This window comes from Leptodactylus fuscus, chromosome 1 (genome assembly GCF_031893055.1).
Source record: "Leptodactylus fuscus isolate aLepFus1 chromosome 1, aLepFus1.hap2, whole genome shotgun sequence".
NCBI classification, from domain to species: Eukaryota; Metazoa; Chordata; class Amphibia; order Anura; family Leptodactylidae; genus Leptodactylus; species Leptodactylus fuscus.
The window spans coordinates 350,847,192-350,868,605 of record NC_134265.1 but is presented as its reverse complement, the minus strand read 5'-3'; the positions used below and the strand labels follow the sequence as shown (position 1 = coordinate 350,868,605).

Genomic DNA, 21,414 nt, shown 5'->3' with positions numbered 1-21,414 from the left:
TAGATAGGTTCCTAGGAACCCTGACAGTGTTATACACTATGTTTTATAGATAGGTTCCTAGGAGCCCTGACAGTATTCTACACTATGTTTTATAGATAGGTTCCTAGGAGCCCTGACAGTATTCTACACTATGTTTTATAGATAGGTTCCTAGGAGCCCTGACAGTGTCATACACTATGTTTTATAGATAGGTTCCTAGGAGCCCTGACAGTGTCATACACTATGTTTTATAGATAGGTTCCTAGGAACCCTGACAGTGTTATACACTATGTTTTATAGATAGGTTCCTAGGAGCCCTGACAGTATTCTACACTATGTTTTATAGATAGGTTCCTAGGAACCCTGACAGTGTTATACACTATGTTTTATAGATAGGTTCCTAGGAGCCCTGACAGTATTCTACACTATGTTTTATAGATAGGTTCCTAGGAGCCCTGACAGTATTCTACACTATGTTTTATAGATAGGTTCCTAGGAGCCCTGACAGTGTCATACACTATGTTTTATAGATAGGTTCCTAGGAGCCCTGACAGTGTTCTACACTATGTTTTATAGATAGGTTCCTAGAAGCCCTGACAGTATTATACACTATGTTTTATAGATAGGTTCCTAGGAGCCCTAAGAGTATTCTACACTATGTTTTATAGATAGGTTCCTAGAAGCCCTCACAGTGTTATACACTATGTTTTATAGATAGGTTCCTAGGAGCCCTGACAGTGTTATACACTATGTTTTATAGATAGGTTCCTAGGAGCCCTCACAGTGTTATACACTATGTTTTATAGATAGGTTCCTAGGAGCCCTGTCAGTGTTATACACTATGTTTAATAGATAGATTCCTAGGAGCCCTGACAGTGTTCTACACTATGTATTATAGATAGGTTCCTAGGAATCCTGACAGTGTTATACACTATGTTTTATAGATAGGTTCCTAGGAGCTCTGACAGTGTTATACACTATGTTTTATAGATAGGTTTCTAGGAGCCCTGACAGTGTTCTACACTATGTTTTATAGATAGGTTCCTAGAAGCCCTGACAGTGTTATACACTATGTATTATATATAGGTTCCTAGGAGCCCTGACAGTGTTCTACACTATGTTTTATAGATAGTGATAGATAGAACAGTGACAGTGTTATAATGATTAATCTAATTTAAGTTGTGGTTCATACCAAATTTGTTTGACCTGAAATGAATATGGGACCCAAACTACTCAAACCTGGAAATAAATGAATCTTGAGAGGTTTGCCCTTCTCTAATCCAGGATAGGAAACACCTTCATTAAGAAAAGTAAAGACCCATATACAGGATAGGAAAGACCTTCATCCAGGAAAGTAAAGGCCATCATCCAGGTTAGGCAAGTACTTCATTCAGAACAGTCAAGTCTATCATCCCGGATATGTAAGGTTGGATTCACATCTGAGTTGGAGTCTCCGTATGAGACGCTGCCACAAATTCTACCTAAAATCAGTATAAAACTGGTGGAATTGGGGTAGAAACCCAGCGGACCCTATTATATGTGATCCGCGGGTCTCCGCTTTTTAAATGGAGAAGGTCTCTGTCTTTGGATAGAATAAGGACCATCATCCAGGGAAGGCAAGATCTTCATCCAGGGAAAAGCCATCATCCTGGATAGAATAAGGACCATCATCGAGGGAAGGCAAGACCTTCATCCAGGGAAAAGCCATCTTCCTGGATAGAATAAGGACCATCATCGAGGGAAGCCAAGACCTTCATCCAGGGAAAAGTCATCATCCTGGATAGAATAAGGACCATCATCGAGGTAAGGCAAGACCTTCATCCAGGGAAAAGCCATCATCCTGGATAGAATAAGGACCATCATCAAGGGAAGGCAAGACCTTCATCCAGTGAAAAAGCCATCGTCCTGGATAGAATAAGGACCATCATTGAGGGAAGGCAAGACCTTCATCCAGGGAAAAGCCATCATCCTGGATAGAATAAAGACCTTCAAACAGAAAGAGAAGGACCATCATCCAGGGTAGGCAAGTTCTTTATCCAGGATATGTAAGATCTGTATCAAGGATAGGAAACATCTTTATCTAAGATAGGAAACAACTTCAACTTAGATTAGATCTAGAAAAGTAAACACCCTCAGTAAGAAAGGCCTTGATCCAGAATAGGAAAAGCCATCATCTTGGGTAGACAGATCCTTCATTCAGGACAGACAAGTCCATCATCCAGGACAGAACAGACCATTATCCACAATAGGCAAGTCTATTACCCAAGATAAGAAAGTCCATAATCCAGGATTGGCAATTACTATAAGTTGCTTAATGAAGCAGAAGATATGAGTATTGGATTCATCATTCGATATATTGATGTCTTTGGTCTATAAATTGATTGTGTAAAGACCTTTTGATGAAATAAGTCATTACCTTAGGGAGATGTAATTTAGAGAAGACATTTCCATCTTCATCATTTATCAAGCACTATAGATTATGGTTCATGGTCTGGCATGGTGTTTTATTGTTTTTGCTCTACCTGAGGATAGTGAGTATATTGGGCATCTGGATAATAAGGCTGAACATTGTCCAAATAAAATTAGAGATCATCCTAGACCACAGAAGAGGTTTTGGATTGAAAGGAATGCCCCATATGGACGTTACAGAAGAGGGCTTCCTTCTTAGGACCCAATGCTAGAATTGGTGGAGACTCCAGGGCTGTCTGTGGATTGTATGAATGGCCATTCATATGATAAGGCCTTTGCTATGTTATTGTATCTTTAATTGGACAAACCATTTGGGCCGTTGAAATGAGCTGACGGTTCGACCCTGACTTAGGAACCTCTAGTTAAAGGGATTCTACCATTAAAAACCTTTTTTCTGTGGATAAGACGTCAAAATAGCCTTTAGAAAGGCCATTCGTCTCTTACCTTTAGATGTGATCTCCGCCGTGCTGTTCCTTAGAAATACCGTTTTTTACCAGTATGCAAATTAGTTCTTTCGCAGTGATGAGGGTGGGCCCCAGCGCTGAAAATGCGATGAGAGTGTCCCCACAGCTGCTAGAGAACAGGATCCTGCGATGACTCCATCTTCTGCTGGATCCTCCCCTTCTTTCTTCGTCTTTCTTCTGACGCCTGCGCAGTTGGCTCTGCCACTGAGACACTAGTAGAGCCGACTGCGCATGCGCGCAATTGCGGCCTCGGAACTATGGCCGCCGGCCGACATGTGCAGTCGGCTCTACTAGTGTCTCACTGTCAGAGCCAACTGCGCAGGCGTTGGAGGTGATGCCTCCGAAGAAAGACGAAGAAAGAAGGGGAGAATCCAGCAGAAGATAGAGACGTCGCAGGATCGTGTTCTCTAGCAGCAGTGGGGACGTCCTCATCACATTTTCAGCACTGGGGCCCGCCCCCATCACTGCGAGAGAACTAATTTACATACCGGTAAAAAATGGTATTTCTAAGGAACGGCGCGGCGGAGATCACATCTAAAGGTAAGAGACGAATGGCCTTTCTAAAGGTTATTCCGACGTCTTATCCACAGAAAAAAGGTTTTTTAATGCTAGAATCCCTTTAAGGAGGAGATGAGACAATAAGTCTCCTTCTCTCTGAGCTCGGAGGAGATAGTGAGTTAGTTCTCCCCAGTTAGGGAGTGTATGAGGGGTCTGAGCTAGAGTACCTGTTTAAGTTGGCCCCAAGCCATCTCAGGGACAGTCACCATGTTGTTCTGTAGTCAGGAGATGGGAGTAATCTCTGCTCATTGTATGCCAGAAGATATTGTGAATATCACATTACAAGGACCTCATAGCCACAAACATTATTGTTACCTACAAGTCAAACAAGGCAACCCTTTATGGATCTACACCGCACAGCCAGGGCACTACAGACATTGTGTAATTTTAGTGGATTGAGCACACTATTTCAGAAGAAGACTGTCCAGCAAGAGAGACATAGACTGACATTGTGATGTACCAGCCTCATTGAATGTTTCTTAGTACTGTTCCTTTATCCTCTGGATGAAGTTGCACTAAAACATGAGTTTTGGGCAATCTACAACACGGTCTCCTGAATCTCATTCCTGCATCTACCATCTTGGGCACTCTGCCCACCATCTGGATCAGGGAGACTTACCAGTAAGACATGCCCTAGGGAATACTACTACTACCATCCTACACCCTGTAGGCCCTGCCGGCAATGCACCAGCCTTTGAGGAGCAACGGGGGATCTGATAGAGATCCTACACATCGTGACCACAGATACTTTCTTTTAGTGTGAGGGTGTGCCAACATGAGTGGGCCTAGATACATACAGGGTTCTGTTCACACTATTTGTGGTGAATCCACTAAGCCTTTATCTGTTACGTTAGGACTAGGAAGTATGATGGCGGCAGTGTAGCAGTTTTGGAGTATTAGGACTACCATAAATGCAGATAACCGAGTGGACTTGGCCTTCAAAAGAAGGTGAAGGAACTTGGAGTAGTAGTAGAGTTGACTTGGTAGTCTAAAACAGCAAAGTGTACTTGGTGGCCAGGAGCATCAGAGGTGGATGCCACCTGGAGATACCAAGTGAGGTGGGATTAAGTGGATACCATACTCAACAAGCTTTGGGTTCCCTCAGCAATGTAGGTCTGGAAGTACATGGGGCCCTCCATTCCAAATTCTGCTATGGGCCCCCATAATGACTACTCAGTTATGAGGATTGTTCTCCTGGCTTTATATGCTGTGTGTCTGCACTGTCCGCTCCGATGTGTGCACAGCGATGCCGGCTCCGTGGTGGGGAACGGATTAAATGCAGTCACTTGTACAACACGATTATATTACAAGCTGTCATTTAGAGCTCGATGTATATGATGTAAAGCAGCCAAATCTCAGCCCATTCTGTCGGCTTCACTTTCATCTGTCAGAATATCTGCTGAATAAGGATGTGTTCACATCTGCATTGGAGGCTCCATTTAAAATCGTGGACAAAAAAAACATACACTGCAGAACTCTTTATAGTCAATGGGACCCCTCTGGATCCATCGTTGTCCGTCATTAGACAGATCTATTTCTCCCCCTCACAGGCCGCAGTATTGTCCCCATTCTCCATCCCTCACTGGCTGCAGTATTGTCCCCATTCCCCATCCCTCATTGGCCGCAGTATTGACCGCTTCCCCATCCCTCACTGGCCGCAGTATTATCCCCCTTCCCTATCCCTCACTGGCCGCAGTATTATCCCCCTTCTCCATCCCTCACTGGCCGCAGTATTGTCCCCATTCTCCATCCCTCACTGGCCACAGTATTGTCCCCCTTCCCCATCCCTCACTGACCAGAGTATTGTCCCCCTTCTCCATCCCTCACTGACCAGAGTATTGTCCCCCTTCTCCATCCCTCACTGGCCGCAGTATTGACCCCTTCCCCATCCCTCAATGGCCGCAGTATTGTCCTCCTTCCCACTTCTCCCCCACTGCCAGCAATATTGTACGTCTTCTCCATCCCTCCCTGCAAGCAGTATTGTAGCCCCTACCCCATGCTTCACAGGCCGCAGTATTATCCCCCTTCCACATCCCTCACTGGCCGCAGTATTGTCCCCATTCTCCATCCCTCACTGGCCGCAGTATTGTCCCCATTCTCCATCCCTCACTGGCTGCAGTATTGACCCCTTCCCCATCCCTCACTGGCCGCAGTGTTATCCCCCTTCCCCATCCCTCACTGGCTGCAGTATTGTCCCTCTTCTCCATCCCTCGTTGGCCGCAGTATTAACCCCTTCCCCATCCCTCCCTGCCAGCAGTATTGTAGCCTCTACCCCATGCTTCACTGGCCGCAGTATTGTCCCCCTTCACCATCCCTCACTGGCCACAATATTGTCCTCCTTCCCACTTCTCCTACACTACCAACAGCATTGTCCCCCTTCCTATTTCTCCCCCCATTGGCCGCAGTATTGTTCCCCTTCCCCATCCCTCACTACCAGCAGTATTATCCCCCTTCCCACTTTTCCCCTACAATGGGAGCAGCTTTATTATACTTTTTCCTGACCCTCCACCATTGCCAGCAGCATTGTCACCCTCCCTACCATAAATTTAGAGCACTTTACCAACATTCTCACCTTCCTCCCATTCTCTTGCTTGCAGGAACGTCAGCACCCCCTTGCTGGCAGCCCCACCACCACTTTCAGGGACATTTTGTTCTTTCCTACCTCTTGCAGGTGATGGAGCTGGTGGGCATGGGGGCAGAGTATTAGGGGACTACTTCACGCCTCTGGAAGCTCCAGGCCACCACTGCACAACTCCCCAGGTGCAGGACCTGTACCTTATGGTCACATGACCATGGAGCCACTGCAGCACCTTCACTCCTTCTAGTCATTGAATCTGCAGCTTCCATCTTGCCAGGCAATGCTTACCGTACACTTTGAGAAGTCCTGGAGTAGATAACACTGCTGGAAGCTGCGGATGGCTGGCACGTGTGGCTGATAGTAACTCTGTGACACCATATTGATGGGGGAGTTGCGGCTGCTATTTGTGGCTGGCATGGACTGGCATTGGTTTGGGGCTATACAGCTGGTGTTCATAAAGGATATTGTGACTGGCACACACCGGGGCACTGTGCCCATGTACTTTGAGTGCCATAAGAGATATCTACATGCCAGTATTCTAAAGCAACAAGTATTATAGGACCCCTGTGCGTATACTACCAGGGGTGTAGTACTACCTGCGCGTATCTGCTGTATAACCCCTGGATACGCCGCCTGATCTTCAGGTGACTCTATCTGATGGGGATCTACATCCAAAATAGCTGAATTTAGTTCTGAATCCCAAAAACAACACTTGATCTCAACCCAAGAGGAAGACTGTGGGAGCTGCCCGCCGTGCCCTCTCCTCCCACAATTGTGCTGTTTTTTCTCTTAAATTACATTTCCTTTTACCATTATATTTATCAGGGCAGCGCAGCACACGGTTGGTGATAAAGGGTCAGCACTGGGGCACGCCATTTCCCTGTAAATAAAGCTGTGTTTTATGCATCAAGTTTGGCATTGTCTGGATTTGCTGTGATTTGAAATGAAGGACTTAATTCAGCATATCGACTATTCACAAGTCCCTTCCCTTGCCAAGCAAAGGTTCAGCGAGGTGCCCGCCGCCAGGTCGTGGTTCAACACTGCCATCTAGAGGTAAAGTGTAGATATAGCAGCACATGTTCTGAGCGGAATCGATGAATCTTTTTTGCAGCACTTTGCTTGGAAGTGTCCTAGAATATCAGATGTTTGCAAGTGTTGCAGATGTTGTCATTCGCCTGCACCGGTGGGACGTTCACAATATGGCACTTTCCTGGCCTCGCCCCGGGCCAGCAGTCCAAACTGCTCACCTAGTTGACCCTGACGGATCAGCCACTTAGCCATCCATCCATACTGACGCTGGAGCTCAGGAGACACACTCTGGACACATCGGGGCCTTCGCAACAAGGTTCTTTACTAGGTATAAGATGCTTGTGCCATAGCAGACTGGGAAATAAAGCAACAGAACTTGATGGTAGTTGCAGCAAGCAGTTCCCCAGGCGCTGGGATGGATGCAACGTTTGCCTCCTAGTCACCATGTCCTGACTAAACAGTGTCCCATTCCAGGGAACCCATTGACTCTGCAGGATTGTGGACATGTCTCCTTGCGTCAAGCTGTCAAGGTCCTGTGTGCAGAACCCCAAGCGCTGATCCTCTTTAGCAAGCTGCATAGGCTCCATCTCCATATCCAAAGTGGGAACAGGGCCCTAAAATAGCAAGCCCCCTCCAACCATGGATAGCTGAGACAGCCTCTGAAATCCATGGATTGTAACGTTGGGAAGCAACACTCATTTCCGCTGCAGTACAACTCAGGTACAACTCCATTTCCATCAAGGGCCATTGCCCGGCCTCCAGGAACATCAATGGCCACACGATAACCTGCACTCGGCACTCCTGAAATAATATATCACATGATAACAGAGATATTTAAACACAATACAACCTAAGGAACATGGCTTAGAGCAAACCAAGTCGTGACCAATTTGCGGCCTCCGTGCTCTGTAAACAGCAGCTGAAGTCTTCTCCTGCCTATCTACTCAGTGGAGGGGAGGACATGGGTGTGCAAGCCAAGAATGAGAGGATGTAATGAGGGATGGTGAGAGTTGTAGGTCATTGGTTGACCATAAGGCATAGTATATCGCTTTATAGCTGCTGGAGCTCTGTATGTCTGATATAGAGCTTCAAATGTTTTGTACAGTCATAGAGATACATGATAAAATTCTAACTGCCTGCCACCACCACTAGGGGGCGCTTAGGGGATTGCTGAAGACAGATTTAGCATTGAGTGCAATGGCAGTTTTGTTTGCAGTGAGCTCCCTCTAGTGGTGACTACAGATAGACAAAGCAGGGGATGCCTTATGGTCAACCAATGACCTACAACTCTCATCATCCCTCATAGTGGGGATACCAGAACCAGGACTCTATCGGCAGGAGGAATAGAGCAGAAATATGAGCAAGCAGAGATGGTAGGTCAACCGCACTTACACTGTGTCACCCATAGGTGGATTCAGCAAAGCCCGCATTGACATGGTGATACAGGGTATAGAGCCATGTCCCACACAGAGGTGAGACATGAGGGATATATGGGCATTACTGGGCACATTTACAGATAGTTGGGATAGACGGCCATGGTCCCATCACTGCAATGTCTGAGGGTGAAGCAGGTTGGAGGTGCAAGCATGAAACACCAGAGCTGGAAAAAGGCCAACAAGTGTCAGACAGACAGGACAAAGCCATGCAGTGCCAGAGAGTAGGTCAGCTCAGGGAGAAGTAACTTGAGCCCTGAGTAGTGGGAGGCGGCTGTACAGAGTGAGGCCTAAGTACTGTATACAGCCAGAGACCTGCAGCCGGTACCTGCCCACATAATGACTGTAACTCTGCTTGAGACCTAGGAATTATTCTGCAAAAAGTTTTGTCATGAGAGATCCCCTGCTTTGTCTATCTGTAGTCACCACTAGAGGGAGCTCACTGCAAACAAAATTGCCATTGCACTCAATGCTAAATCTGTCTTCAGCAATCTCCTTAGCTCCCCCTAGTGGTGGTGGCAGGCAGTTAGAATGTTATCATGTCTGTACAAAAACATTTGGAGTTCTATATCAGATATACAGAGCTCCAGCAGCTATAAAGCGATAGACTATGAAATAATCTACGCAGCCGGGGTTACTCTTTATACCCTATGTATAGTCTTCAGAAACCATGCTGAACACTCCTGCTGTTCTTTGCCTTCTTTGAGCCCCAAGTCATAGAAGTCTGACATGTACCAGCCACATTGTGTCTCAAGGAGACAGCAAGAGATAACAGTTCGCCTTCTTCCGGAGCAGTCAGCGGGGACCCTGTAACCTTGGAGATGACTGCTTCCATTGACTCAGGATGTTCCAGCTTCATCCTCTTCATTAAAAAAGACAAAAGATCCTCGAGAGGAGAAATATTAACATTTCTTTCATGTGGCTCTTCCTCGCTTTGAACTGAGTCCCGTAAATTTGCAAAAATTAATTGCAAAACATAAAATAAAACATTTAAAGGGATTTTCCACTTTCCACTAAAGTAAAGGCAGGATTGAGGCGCCTGAAAATATTCCGAGCAGTGACAGGGGGATGTAATGACAGCGCCCCCTGTGTGTGGATGGTGGACTGGGGTCTGTCTGGGTCGTCCAGAGCCTGTTCACCATGCATGCCCTCACATAACCCCTACTCACATCTCCCTCAGAATGGCCTAGATGGCGGCATTTCATCCATACAACCATTCTGCTCCTCTCAGTCCAATGCTGCGCCCCCCTCTCAACGTCTGTAAACTGGGCAAAATGTATTTGAGTGTACTGTAAAGATATACTTAGCCATCAATGATCTCTCATCAGGAGGTACACTACCCAAACATAGCCTCTGAGAGCATTGTTGTAGGGTGGCAGGAGAAGCACTTGTACGCTATACTTGTCACTTCACCGTAACCTCTTTTTAATGTTTCCCTTCCCTGCTCTGTGTGATGCTATAAGGCGACCTGATCACATTTTACAGTATTCCATGGCAGCTGTTGTCTTGGTGTCCTCGCCCATGGGGCTTAGCCTGGCAGCAGGGGTGCTTTTGGATTGCTGGTTTGTTCCTATGTGGGTGCTGTGTGTGCCCTATCTGCTAAGTCCCGGGGCTAGCAGGGTGCAGGTGTCACAGGGATAGGAGGCCAAAATGGCGGTTGCTTGCTCATCCTTGTATCATGATGGCTTTGGTGGTGATGAGGGATCCTCACTGGGGTGATGATAGAGGGTCGCTAGGTCAAGCCAGGTGGTGGGTCAAGTAAAGGTAAGTGGCTGATTCTGAGCACTTGGCGTTCTTCATGTGACAGATCGAGCACCACAAATGTATCTACAAAAATGGCAGGAATCTGAACCCAGCCATACCTAGTAAAATGAGTACAAAGTGCCCACTAGGGGCATCACCCTCTGAATATTGGCCGGATGAGATCAATGGCCAATGTTATTTAAAGAGGACCTTTCATGGGTTTGGGGCACAGGCAGTTCTATATACCGCTGGAAAGCCGACGAAGCCGATGAATTCAGCGCACTGTCGGCTTTCCCGATCTGTGCCCCGGGTGAAGAGCTATCGGTCAGAAGGGCATTCCTGACAGTCAGTCAGGAACGTCCTTCCTCACAGCAGCGCCTATAGCACTGTACAGTGTGAGCGGGGAGGGCCTATCTATGCAATGAGGGGCACCAAGTTGTTACTATATATAATGTGGGGGACTTTATACTGTGGGACCAACAGGAGGGCACTATATATACTATGGAGTCTCCAGGAGCGCACTGTATATACTGTGAAGCATTTATACTGGGGGGATGGGGGCTCTGGGGTGCATATTATATTGTGTGGGGCCACTGTGGAGCATTATACTAGGGGGCCCTATGGGGAACATGATACTGTGTGGGGCCATTGAGGGAGCATATTATATTGAGGGCCCTCTGGGTAGCATATTATATTGTGAGGGTCCATTGTGGAGAGTTAGACTGTGTGAGGGCCACTGTGGGGCATATTATATTTTGTGGGAACAATGTGGAGCATGTTATACTGTATGTAGGCCATTGTGGAGTATATTATACTGCGTGGAGCCACTGTGGAGTATATTATACTGTGTGGAGCCACTGTGTAGTATATTACACTATGCGGGGCCACTGTGGGGAGCATATTGCACTGGGGGGCCTCTGGTACCATATTATACTATGTATGGCCACTATGGAGCATTATACTATATAGGGCTGCTGAGGAGCATATAATACTGTGTAGGGCCAATAAGGGGTATTATACTGCGTTTGTACTCTGAGAAGTGTAGAAAGTTATTTATATCATGTGGGGCCACTATGGGGGGGCTCAGGGGAGCATTTAATACCGTGGGAGGGGCAGTATGGAGCATTAAATACTAGTTGCAGCATTATACTGTGGGGGAGGGGGCTCAAAATTCTTCCTGGCAGCCCTGAGTCCTATGTCTGTGTCATAGCTCCCTCATTATAATCTTGGACATACACATACCTCCCAACCATCCCGAATTACGCGGGACATTCATAAATTTGGTGTCCTGTCCCGTGGTCCTGGTCGGCAGGAGGTATGTCCCGGTTACACAAGCGAGTAAAGCAGGAGCTGTCTCTGGCTTCTGAATGTGTAGATGCAATGTGATGATGTCACATCGCGCCTACAACTATGTGAGTGACCATGGAGAGAGCAGAGGGAGTGTTGGAAGATGAGTATTAGTGTTTTTTTGTGTTAAATATTGAGGGGAACATAATGAAGGGGGCCCATGAAACTAGGGGCAGATGAAGGGGGGGCATGAATCTGGGGGCAGGTATGGGGGGGACATGAAACTGGGGACAGAGATGGAGGGGGGACATTAAACTGGTGACAGCGATGGGGGGACATTAAATTGTGGGCAGATGGAGGGGGACATGAAACTGGGGCAGATGGAGGGGGGACATTAAACTAAGGACAGAGATGGAGGGGACATGAATCTGGGGGCAGAGATGGGGGGGACATGAATCTGGGGGCAGAGATGGAAGGACATGAATCTGGGGGCAGAGATGGGGGGACATGAATCTGTGGGCAGAGATGGGGGGGACATGAATCTGTGGGCAGAAATGGAGGGGACATGCATCTGGGGGCAGAGATGGAGGGGACATGAATCTGGGGGCAGAGATGGAGGGACATGAATCTGGGGGCAGAGATGGGGGGACATGAATCTGGGGGCAGAGATGTGGAGACATGAATCTGGGGGTGGAGACATGAATCTGGGGGCAGAGATAGGGGACATGAATCTGGGGGCAGAGATGGAGGGACATGAATCTGGGGGCAGAGATGGGGGACATGAATCTGGGGGCAGAGATGGGGGACATGAATCTGGGGGCAGAGATGGGGGGACATGAATCTGTGGGCAGAAATGGAGGGGACATGAAACTGGGGGCAGAGATGGGGGGACATGAATCTGTGGGCAGAAATGGAGGGGACATGAATCTGGGGGCAGAGATGGAGGGGACATGAATCTGGGGGCAGAGATGGAGGGGGGACATGAATCTGGGGGCAGAGATGGAGGGGGGACATGAATCTGGGGACAGAGATGGAGGGACATGAATCTGGGGGCAGAGATGGAGGGACATGAATCTGGGGACAGAGACGGGGGGACATGAATCTGGGGGCAGAGATGGAGGGACATGAATCTGGGGGCAGAGATGGAGGGACATGAATCTGGGGGCAGAGATGGGGGACATGAATCTGGGGGCAGAGATGGGGGACATGAATCTGGGGGCAGAGATGGGGGACATGAATCTGGGGGCAGAAATGGAGGGGACATGAATCTGGGGGCAGAGATGGAGGGACATGAATCTGGGGGCAGAGATGGGGGACATGAATCTGGGGGCAGAGATGGGGGACATGAATCTGGGGGCAGAGATGGGGGGACATGAATCTGTGGGCAGAAATGGAGGGGACATGAATCTGGGGGCAGAGATGGGGGGACATGAATCTGTGGGCAGAAATGGAGGGGACATGAATCTGGGGGCAGAGATGGGGGGACATGAATCTGTGGGCAGAAATGGAGGGGACATGAATCTGGGGGCAGAAATGGAGGGACATGAATCTGGGGGCAGAGATGGAGGGGACATGAATCTGGGGGCAGAGACGGGGGGACATGAATCTGGGGACAGAGACGGGGGGACATGAAACTGGGGGCAGATGAAGGGTGTATATGAAACTGCGGTAGAGATTGAGGGGGGACATATAATTTACAGGTGACTGTAGGAGGATTATACTGTGTGCGGGCACATGGAAAATGAACAAGAATGGGCGGGGTCAACATAAAAAGGGGGTGGGGCTAAATTTGCTACCCATTTTTTTGTCCCTCTTTCTGCTCTTCATTAGTAGGGAGCTATGCTTACATATAACACTCCATGTCCTGTGCTTAAGCCCGCCATGGAGCTATTGGGGCCTGCACAGTACTATAGGGGATGGCTGATACCCAGGATGTAAGATATCAGTGATGGAGCCGGGTATTAGCAGGAGGCTGCTGGGTCTGACACTGGCTAAGTGCACAGTCATGTAGTAGTAGTATTATTATTATTATTAATTATTATTATTATTATTATTATTATTAATAATAATAATAATACTGATCACGTGACTCATACACGCACGCCCTCAGATCAGCACGCAACCCCAATGCTTGTCTCTTCTCCCCAGGACAGCCGGCTCTGACTGACCACGCCCACAATCACATGATCACCACAGCATGACAGCTGCAGCCTGTTCCGCACATGACTGATCACATGATCGTGACGTCACCTCAGGTCCTTTACACCCCCTCTCAGTGTAGAGTGAGGCGCGGTCACGTGACATACCCGGCAGTGAGTGTGGCGATGTAAACAGCCAGTCAGGAGACCGGGAAGATGGCGCTGCGGGGCGGCAGGATGGAGGGCAGAGCGGCCGGTACCTCCGCCGTGGCCCCTGTCCCTGAGCGCTGCCTGGGAGCCGCTTTCATGCAGTGCCTGGGTGTGGTGTGCGCCTCCACAGCCCTGTCTGACCCGGGCTGGCTGCTGGTGCAGGTGGAGCAGCAGAACTATGTGTACGGGGCCGCCTACGTCCTGCACCTCGGCTCTAACCTGACCGAGCCCGGTAAGAGAGGGTGTGGCCCTTACCTGCTCCTATAGAGAACATCAGTGGTCCGCCTCTCCTGGTCCTAGGAAAGCTGGGTGCCTGTCACAGCAGCTCTGACTCTCTATAGAGTTACATAGGGTCATTCAGGATCGTGGGAAAGCTGGGTGACCCTCAGTCCTGCCTTTCTATATAATGAAATGGGATCATGGGAAAGCTGAATGAATAAAACCGAGGCCGTCTCAGTCATCACCTAACTTTCCCTAGATCCATCTTACTATTTTGCCTTTTACTGGGCAGCTGTGACATTCAGGGGTGTAAGAAAGCTGGGTGACCACTAGCATGGCTTCAGTAGTTACCACCCAGCTTTCCGCCACGAGATCCATCTCTTTATGTAGTGCTGTGTCACCTGTTACTGGGCAAATATGAAATGCAGGGGTTTGGGAAAGCTGGGTGGACGCTAGCATGGCTGCAGTAATTACCACCCAGCTTCCCCCAGTCCTGCATGTGATCCGTGCCTAGTACTATACAGACACCCTGATATCTGACCCCTCTCTCCTCCCCAGGCCCGCACCAGTTCCTCCACCAGAGCGGCCTGTACGTCCTGGTGCTGCTGACCGCCTGCTGCTACGTCAGTATCCTCGTCGGCTTCTCCGCCTTCCTGCTGGACTTCCTGGGGACCAGGTACATGGGGATAAAGATGCTGTGGGGGATCCTGCTGCCCCCCATCCTGCACTTCATCACAGGTGAGGCCCCTCTTACGCTGCACAGTCCTGGGGAGACATCCGGAACATTCTGCAGCTGTCTAATACACAATAGGGTTCGGTTTCTAACCCGTTGCAAGGTCTCTGTAAATTCGGATGACATCTGGAGGCTGCAAACCTGTGTAGAGATAAGACCTCGCACAGCTGAGGAGCTGGTACAGTTGTATCCAGTGTACACCAGCTAAGTACATGAGCAGCGCAAATCTCTCTATTAAAGATAGGGAGGGGACATTCGGGACCCCCACGGATCAGCTGTTTGAAGAGGCCGCAATGTTGTGATCTCTTTAATACTTGCCAGGCACAGTGCCATACCTTGTATAGTGGCTGTGCTTGGTATTGCAGCTGTGACCATTCACTTGAATGGGACTGAACTGTGCGAAAGGCCATGTGATTGATAATCGGGCTGTCAGTGGTCTTTGAGGCAGAAGTAGCACTTTATAAAGCTGGTCCACACTGTTTGGCGTCGTCAGCCCGTAAGGATAGGTCAGCCATTATTAATACCGGAAGCCATTTTAACCCTTTACCAACATTCACTGTACTATTATGGTGAATGTCAGGTGTTTAAAGGGATTCTACTATTAAAACTTTTTTTTTTTTTTTGTAGATAAGACGTCAGAGTAGTCTTTAGAAAGGCTATTCGTCTCTTCCCTTTAGATGTGGTCTCCGCCGCGCCGTTCCTCAGAAATACTGTTTACTGGTATGCAAATGAGTTCTCTCGCAGCAATGGGGGCGGGCCCCAGCACTCAAACAGCGATGAGGGCGTCCCCAGTGCTGCCAGAGAAGTGTCTCCAGCGCCGCCTCCTTCTTCATCTGCCAGGTCATGTTCAAAGTCTTCTTCCGGCGCAGGCTAGTAACTTCTGGCAGAGCAGACGCACAGGCCACGGGAAAATGGCCGCTAACAATACTGTGCAAGCGGCCATTTTCCCGTGACCTGTGTGCCTGCGCAGTCTGCTCTGCTCTGCTAGAAGTTACGAGCCTGCACCGGAGGAAGACATTGAAGATGACGGGGCGGACGAAGAAGGAGGCAGCGCTTGGAGACACTTCTCTGGCAGCGGTGGGGACGCCCTCATCGCTGTTTGAGAGCTGGGGCCCGTCCCCAACGCTGCAAGAGAACTCATTTGCGTACCAGTAAAAAAACGGTATTTCTAAGGAACGGCGCGGCGGAGATCACATCTAAAGGTAAGAGACGAATAGCCTTTCTAAAGGCTATTCCGACGTCTAATCCACAAAAAAAAGGTTTTAATGGTAGAATCCCTTTAAATATGGTGGCCAACATCGGCAATGCCTGTAATCATTGTCCACAGGTAAGTTATCAGGAACAATAGAAATGCCCGGTCTGTACATTTATAAAAATATGAATTTGAATGAATGCTCCAGTGGGGATAAAATTCAAAACACCTAAACCGCCGTTTTTTGTTGTTTTTTTTGCCGTTTCACCTCCCATAAAAAAATTTGGAAAAGAAAAACGATCAAAACATCAGGCATTTCCCCATAATGATATACGGTAAATAAAAAGTACACCTGACCCCGCAAACAAAGGCCCCTCATGCCTCCCTCATGTCAGAATATGGCGACTCCAAGAATATTTACCTAAGATTTTGGATTATTTTTAAGGTGTTAAAACTTATGTCTGGAATTTATGGCAGGAAGGGGTTAATTGCTCAAATTTTCCGCCTCTGGATGTTGCCATCACCTGACAGGATGTAGAAACTTCGGAGGGTGGCAGAGTATAGAAGGTCACACAACTTCCCTTTACAATGATTGTAGAGATTAATGGCCAGAATAACCTTAAGAAAGGCTATTCGTCTCCTACCTTTAGATGTCTTCTCCACGCCACCATTTGGTTAAAAACCTGTTTTCCGCCGGTATACAAATGAGTTCTCTCGCAGCACTGGGGGCGGTCCTCACCGCTCAAACAGCACTGGGGGCGTCCTCAATGCTGCAAGAGAACTCTCCTCTTCTACAGGAACGGGGTCTTCACCGAGTCTGCTTCCGGCGCTGGCTTCAAACTTCTAGGCCTCAGGCAGCCGACTGCGCATGCTTGCCTGCCACAAGAAAATGCCCGCTTACAATAGTGTGCAAGTGGCCACTTTCTTGTGGCCGGCGGGAATACGCAGTCGGCCTAGAAGTTTGAAGCCAACCCCCGGAAGCAGGCGCGGTGAAGACCCCGTTCCTGTAGAAGATGGAGGCGGCGCTGGAGAGTTCTCTCGCAGCATTGGGGACGCCCCCAGTGCTGTTTGAACGCTGAGGACCGCCCTCGGTGCTGCGAGAGAACTCATTTACATACCGGCGGAAAACAGGATTTTAACAAACAGCTGGCCAGAGACTTCTAAAGGTAGGAGACGAATAGCCTTTCTTAAGGCTATTCCGACGTGTTAGGGAGAAAAAAAAAAAGTTTTTAATAGTAGAATCCCTTTAAGTTTGACCTCAGCCAGGCTAAATGTGAGTGTGACTTGTTCAGACTCTTCACTTCTGGCTGGGAATGGCTGCTCAGCCAATCGGTGGTGGAGGCGGGGCTGCAGTGTGATTGGCTGAGCTGTGGGGCCCACAGCAGGGGTCGGTAGCTTCTCTTACGTTTGTTAATCCATGGTACCCACTGCCCGCAATTTTTGTTTGTCTGGAGAAAACGCCTTTAAAGGGGTTATCCGTCCCCAAATCTCTTTTTTTTTTTTTTCTTACTGTTAATATGTGTGACACCCGGACCCCACACAGATCAGCTCCTCCGGTATCTGGAGGCTATAGCAGTGGACAGGCTGTCCTATTCTGGTAACTGAAGTGGTGCCGCAGCCCCGTCCACTACATAACACCGCTCCAATGACTTGAATAGGAGAACCCGCGTGACACTACTGGAACAGCTGATCTGTATGGAGACCAGGTGTCAGACCCCGCAGATGACTTATATCATTAGTATGTAAAACTCCCATTAACCCTAGTGGTAACTGTAATGGCAGCCATGTCTGTTATCACACAGCTTTCCCAGGCACACACAGCGCTGTCAGGATGTTCCTGGGTGTAACAGAAGAGGACTGTTTAGTATCCCGTTGCAATACGCAATGTGGCCACCAGGTGTCAGTGTTGCTCACACTTGTTTTTTGACCATGTCCCGTTCCCGCACGACTTACCTCCTTGTGTCTTGCAGTGCTCTCTTCAGCGGGGGCTGTGGCTCTCTGTACCTACCTCTACATCGTCCTGTACCAAGAAGTGCACTTCCAACTCATCTCCCTCCCTGCAAACACCATGTCTCTGGGCGAGAGCTACTACTTCGCTGTCTCTGCCTTCGTGGCGTCCATCCCTGCTACTGCCCTCAGCATCTCCTATGCCGCACAATACCTGAAAGGAAGCGGGACATCGGCGTCCACATCACAGACCGAAGTCACCACCCCGCTGCTCCAAGAGCCCGACGCCCCCGAGCCCCTGGGAGAGTACGGATGAGCTGCTGCGTGCAGGGTAGATTCTCAGCGGAGGACCAAATGTTACTACTCATCTGCACGGGTGTGACTACTTCCAGTACAGTGTTATGTGTTTGTGGACTGTGCTCACCTATGTGGACTGTACCGCCATGTTTTAGCATCCTTGTTTTTCTTTCTTTTTTTAAGGTTTTTATTCCTGTTTACAGTCAGATGATGAACTTTGTCAAGTGCACAGGTCAGATAGCATGGTATAATAATAGAAGGGTTCCCTGGTCCCCTGGCTATGTTTGATGTTCTCAGGAGAGGTCACTGGTATCAGATTGATGGCAATACCAAAGTCCTGCACTGATCAGCTGTCCCAGGCTGCCCTCTGCTTCCATATCATGCCAGTGCATGTAATGGGAGCAGAGCTGCAGTACTTCCTCAGGCTACATGGACACAACCATGCACATGTAGCCAGGTGGTGACTGGACAGCACAGGCGCCACATCCGCGTGTAGGTGGTGACTGGACAGCACAGGCGCCACATCCGCGTGTAGGTGGTGACTGGACAGCACAGGTGCCACATCCGCGTGTAGGTGGTGACCGGACAGCACAGGTGCCACATCCGCGTGTAGGTGGTGACCGGACAGCACAAGCGCCACATCCGCGTGTAGGTGGTGACTGCACGGCACAGGCGTCACATCCGTGTGTAGGAGATGACTGGACGGCACAGGCGCCACTTCCGTGTGTAGGTGGTGACTGAACGGCACGGGCGCCACATCCGCGTGTAGGTGGCGACTGAACGGCACGGGCGCCACATCCGCGTGTAGGTGGCGACTGAACGGCACGGGCGCCACATCCGCGTGTAGGTGGCGACTGAACGGCACGGGCGCCACATCCGCGTGTAGGTGGCGACTGAACGGCACGGGCGCCACATCCGCGTGTAGGTGGCGACTGAACGGCACGGGCGCCACATCCGCGTGTAGGTGGCGACTGCACGACATGGGCGCCACATCCGCCACAATGCAGAAAGCTTCCCATCACTATACAGGACATGCCGCCTCCTGCTCCATCGCCCGTAACTTCCACCTCAAATTCCTCTCCAGTTTCCAGGCCGCTCGCTTTTCGCCATGGCTTTTATTCTCTGACTTGTCTCGCCCCGTGGGTTCCAGCTGCGGAATTCAAGGCAAAATCACCAAAAAAAATTCTATTTTTTTCCAGCATCCTGCTTTGTTCACTTCAGGACGGAATTTGATGCAGAATTTGAAGTGGAATCTGAAGTTTACCCTAAGGGTTCCAGAACAGCTAAACGGTGCGGGGTCTGTATATCGGACCCTACTAATCTGATCAAAGATGTCCAGGGGACCAGAAAACCCTTTAAGGCTGAGGCCACACGTCGCCAAAACGCAGAATCTTTGTACTGCATTTTACAGCCCCAGAGTTGCCATTTTGGGTGAGATTGTCGCTGATGAAGCAACCCATATAATGGGAAATCCTCCTGAAGTGCAACAAAGTCTATGGAAATGAAGTCTAAGACTATAAAACGTCGCCACTAGTCTGCTATTGTGTGTTTACAGCTCTTTGGTTGTACTGTCTACATGGTAACAGACTTCATACAGACCCTGTGTAGTCTGATCCTGCCGTCATGTGCTGTATCGTGTCTGGTGGTCAGTAAGAGGGGGAGGACGAGGCTGGGCACAGGGTTTGTGTTGTAAATCGTTGCCATGATGAAATATTGGTCTGCGTAGGAGCTGTGTATATAAAATGGCAGAGTTGATTTTATTTATTCTTTATATGCACTGGAACAATAAAGCAGGCTACACAATAATCCATGTCCTCTACTTACTATTTAATGGAAAAAAAAATATATATATATATATATATATATATATATATATATATATATATATATATATATATTATTTTTTTTTATTTTTTTTTTTAACTAATCCACATTTCTTTCTTAAAGGCTGCCACTCTTGTCCACAGGTTGTGTGTGGTATTGCAGTTCAGTCTCATGCATTGATTCTCTGATCTGTAATATACAGAATTTTAGAGGCAACCGGGGTTATTAAAAAACTGCCGACTCTACAGCATAAACCGTTCTCTATGACTCTGAATTATTCTAATTTCATCCTATAAACTACTGCAAGAAAAAGTCATTTCTGCAAAGACAAACCCAATCTACACAGATAAGTATGTCTTATACTGAGCACATTGGGGGACATTTAATACCAGGATTTGGCGGAGGGTTCACAGGCCACCCCCACCTTGATAAATCTGGCTACACCCCCATCCATTACAGTGGCGTGGGCAGGAAATAAAGTCCAATTTGCACAGATAAGACCAGGTTCACATCCACGCCCGCTCTCCGTTTGAGAATTCCGTTCCCCATTCCACTTTAAGGGCCCCTTCACACGGCGTAAGCGCGCCAGTCCTTTAGACACATGTCCGAGTGCGGCGCTTCAAAACAGAGCCCATTGATTTCAATGGGAAGCGCACGAATATCGGCATATACGCGCTTCCCATTAAAATCAATGGGCTCTGTTTTGAAGCGCCGCACTTGGACACGTGTCTAAAGGAGCGGCGCGCTTACGCCGTGTGAAGGGACCCTAAAGATGTGAAGAGAAAAGTCCTGTAAGCAGCGCTTTTCTCTTTGCATTTCCATTACAGTCTATGGTGTCCGCCAGATTGTTAGGGTAACGGTTTGTTTTGTTTTTAGCAGATTAGGTTTCCATTCAGGTGGTCCTGAAGGACCCGGACCGCTGCCCCCTGAACAAAAACCGCAGACGTGAACCTCTAGTGTAAATGATGACCCTTTTTTCTGCCTTTTACACCAGATGACGGTCATACAAGGCAGAATAGATCTGTCTCATTGAGTCAGGCAGGGTTCACTCTACCGTTGAATTCTGTTATAAAGGGGTCTGTTAAAAAATAAATATAAAATGGACACCTATCATAACAGACATTAAGGGCGGAGTCACACCTGCGCCCGCTCACCGCTTTGCAGGTTTCCATCTTCTGCCCGAGAAACTGGATAGGAGTCGGAAACCGGCAGTCACTTTTCAAGTCTATTCACTTAAATGGGTTTGCAAAGTGTCCGCCCGTGAGCGTCTTCTGGTCTCCGTGGCGAAAACAAATTTTTATTTTTTTTTTAACC

The 21,414-nt window shown here is 48.5% G+C and overlaps 1 protein-coding gene across 1 annotated transcript; it reads left to right on the top strand.

The window, feature by feature from the left end:
* Window positions 1-13,783: 13,783 nt before the first annotated feature.
* On the top strand, window positions 13,784-20,082 carry LOC142187937 (transmembrane protein 127-like). The gene is made up of 3 exons (XM_075261735.1): window positions 13,784-14,120; window positions 14,666-14,845; window positions 18,003-20,082. The coding sequence occupies exons 1-3, from the start codon at window positions 13,895-13,897 to the stop codon at window positions 18,293-18,295; spliced, it is 699 nt and encodes a 232-aa protein (XP_075117836.1). The 5' UTR covers window positions 13,784-13,894; the 3' UTR covers window positions 18,296-20,082.
* Window positions 20,083-21,414: the final 1,332 nt, after the last annotated feature.

Bases quoted from the DNA above. Each gene is read 5' to 3' on its own strand.
- LOC142187937 (XM_075261735.1), top strand. From the start codon at position 13,895: ATGGCGCTGCGGGGCGGCAGGATGGAGGGCAGAGCGGCCGGTACCTCC. The intron at 14,121-14,665 runs GTAAGAGAGGGT...TCTCCTCCCCAG, and splicing joins CTCTAACCTGACCGAGCCCG to GCCCGCACCAGTTCCTCCAC. The intron at 14,846-18,002 runs GTGAGGCCCCTC...TGTGTCTTGCAG, and splicing joins CATCCTGCACTTCATCACAG to TGCTCTCTTCAGCGGGGGCT.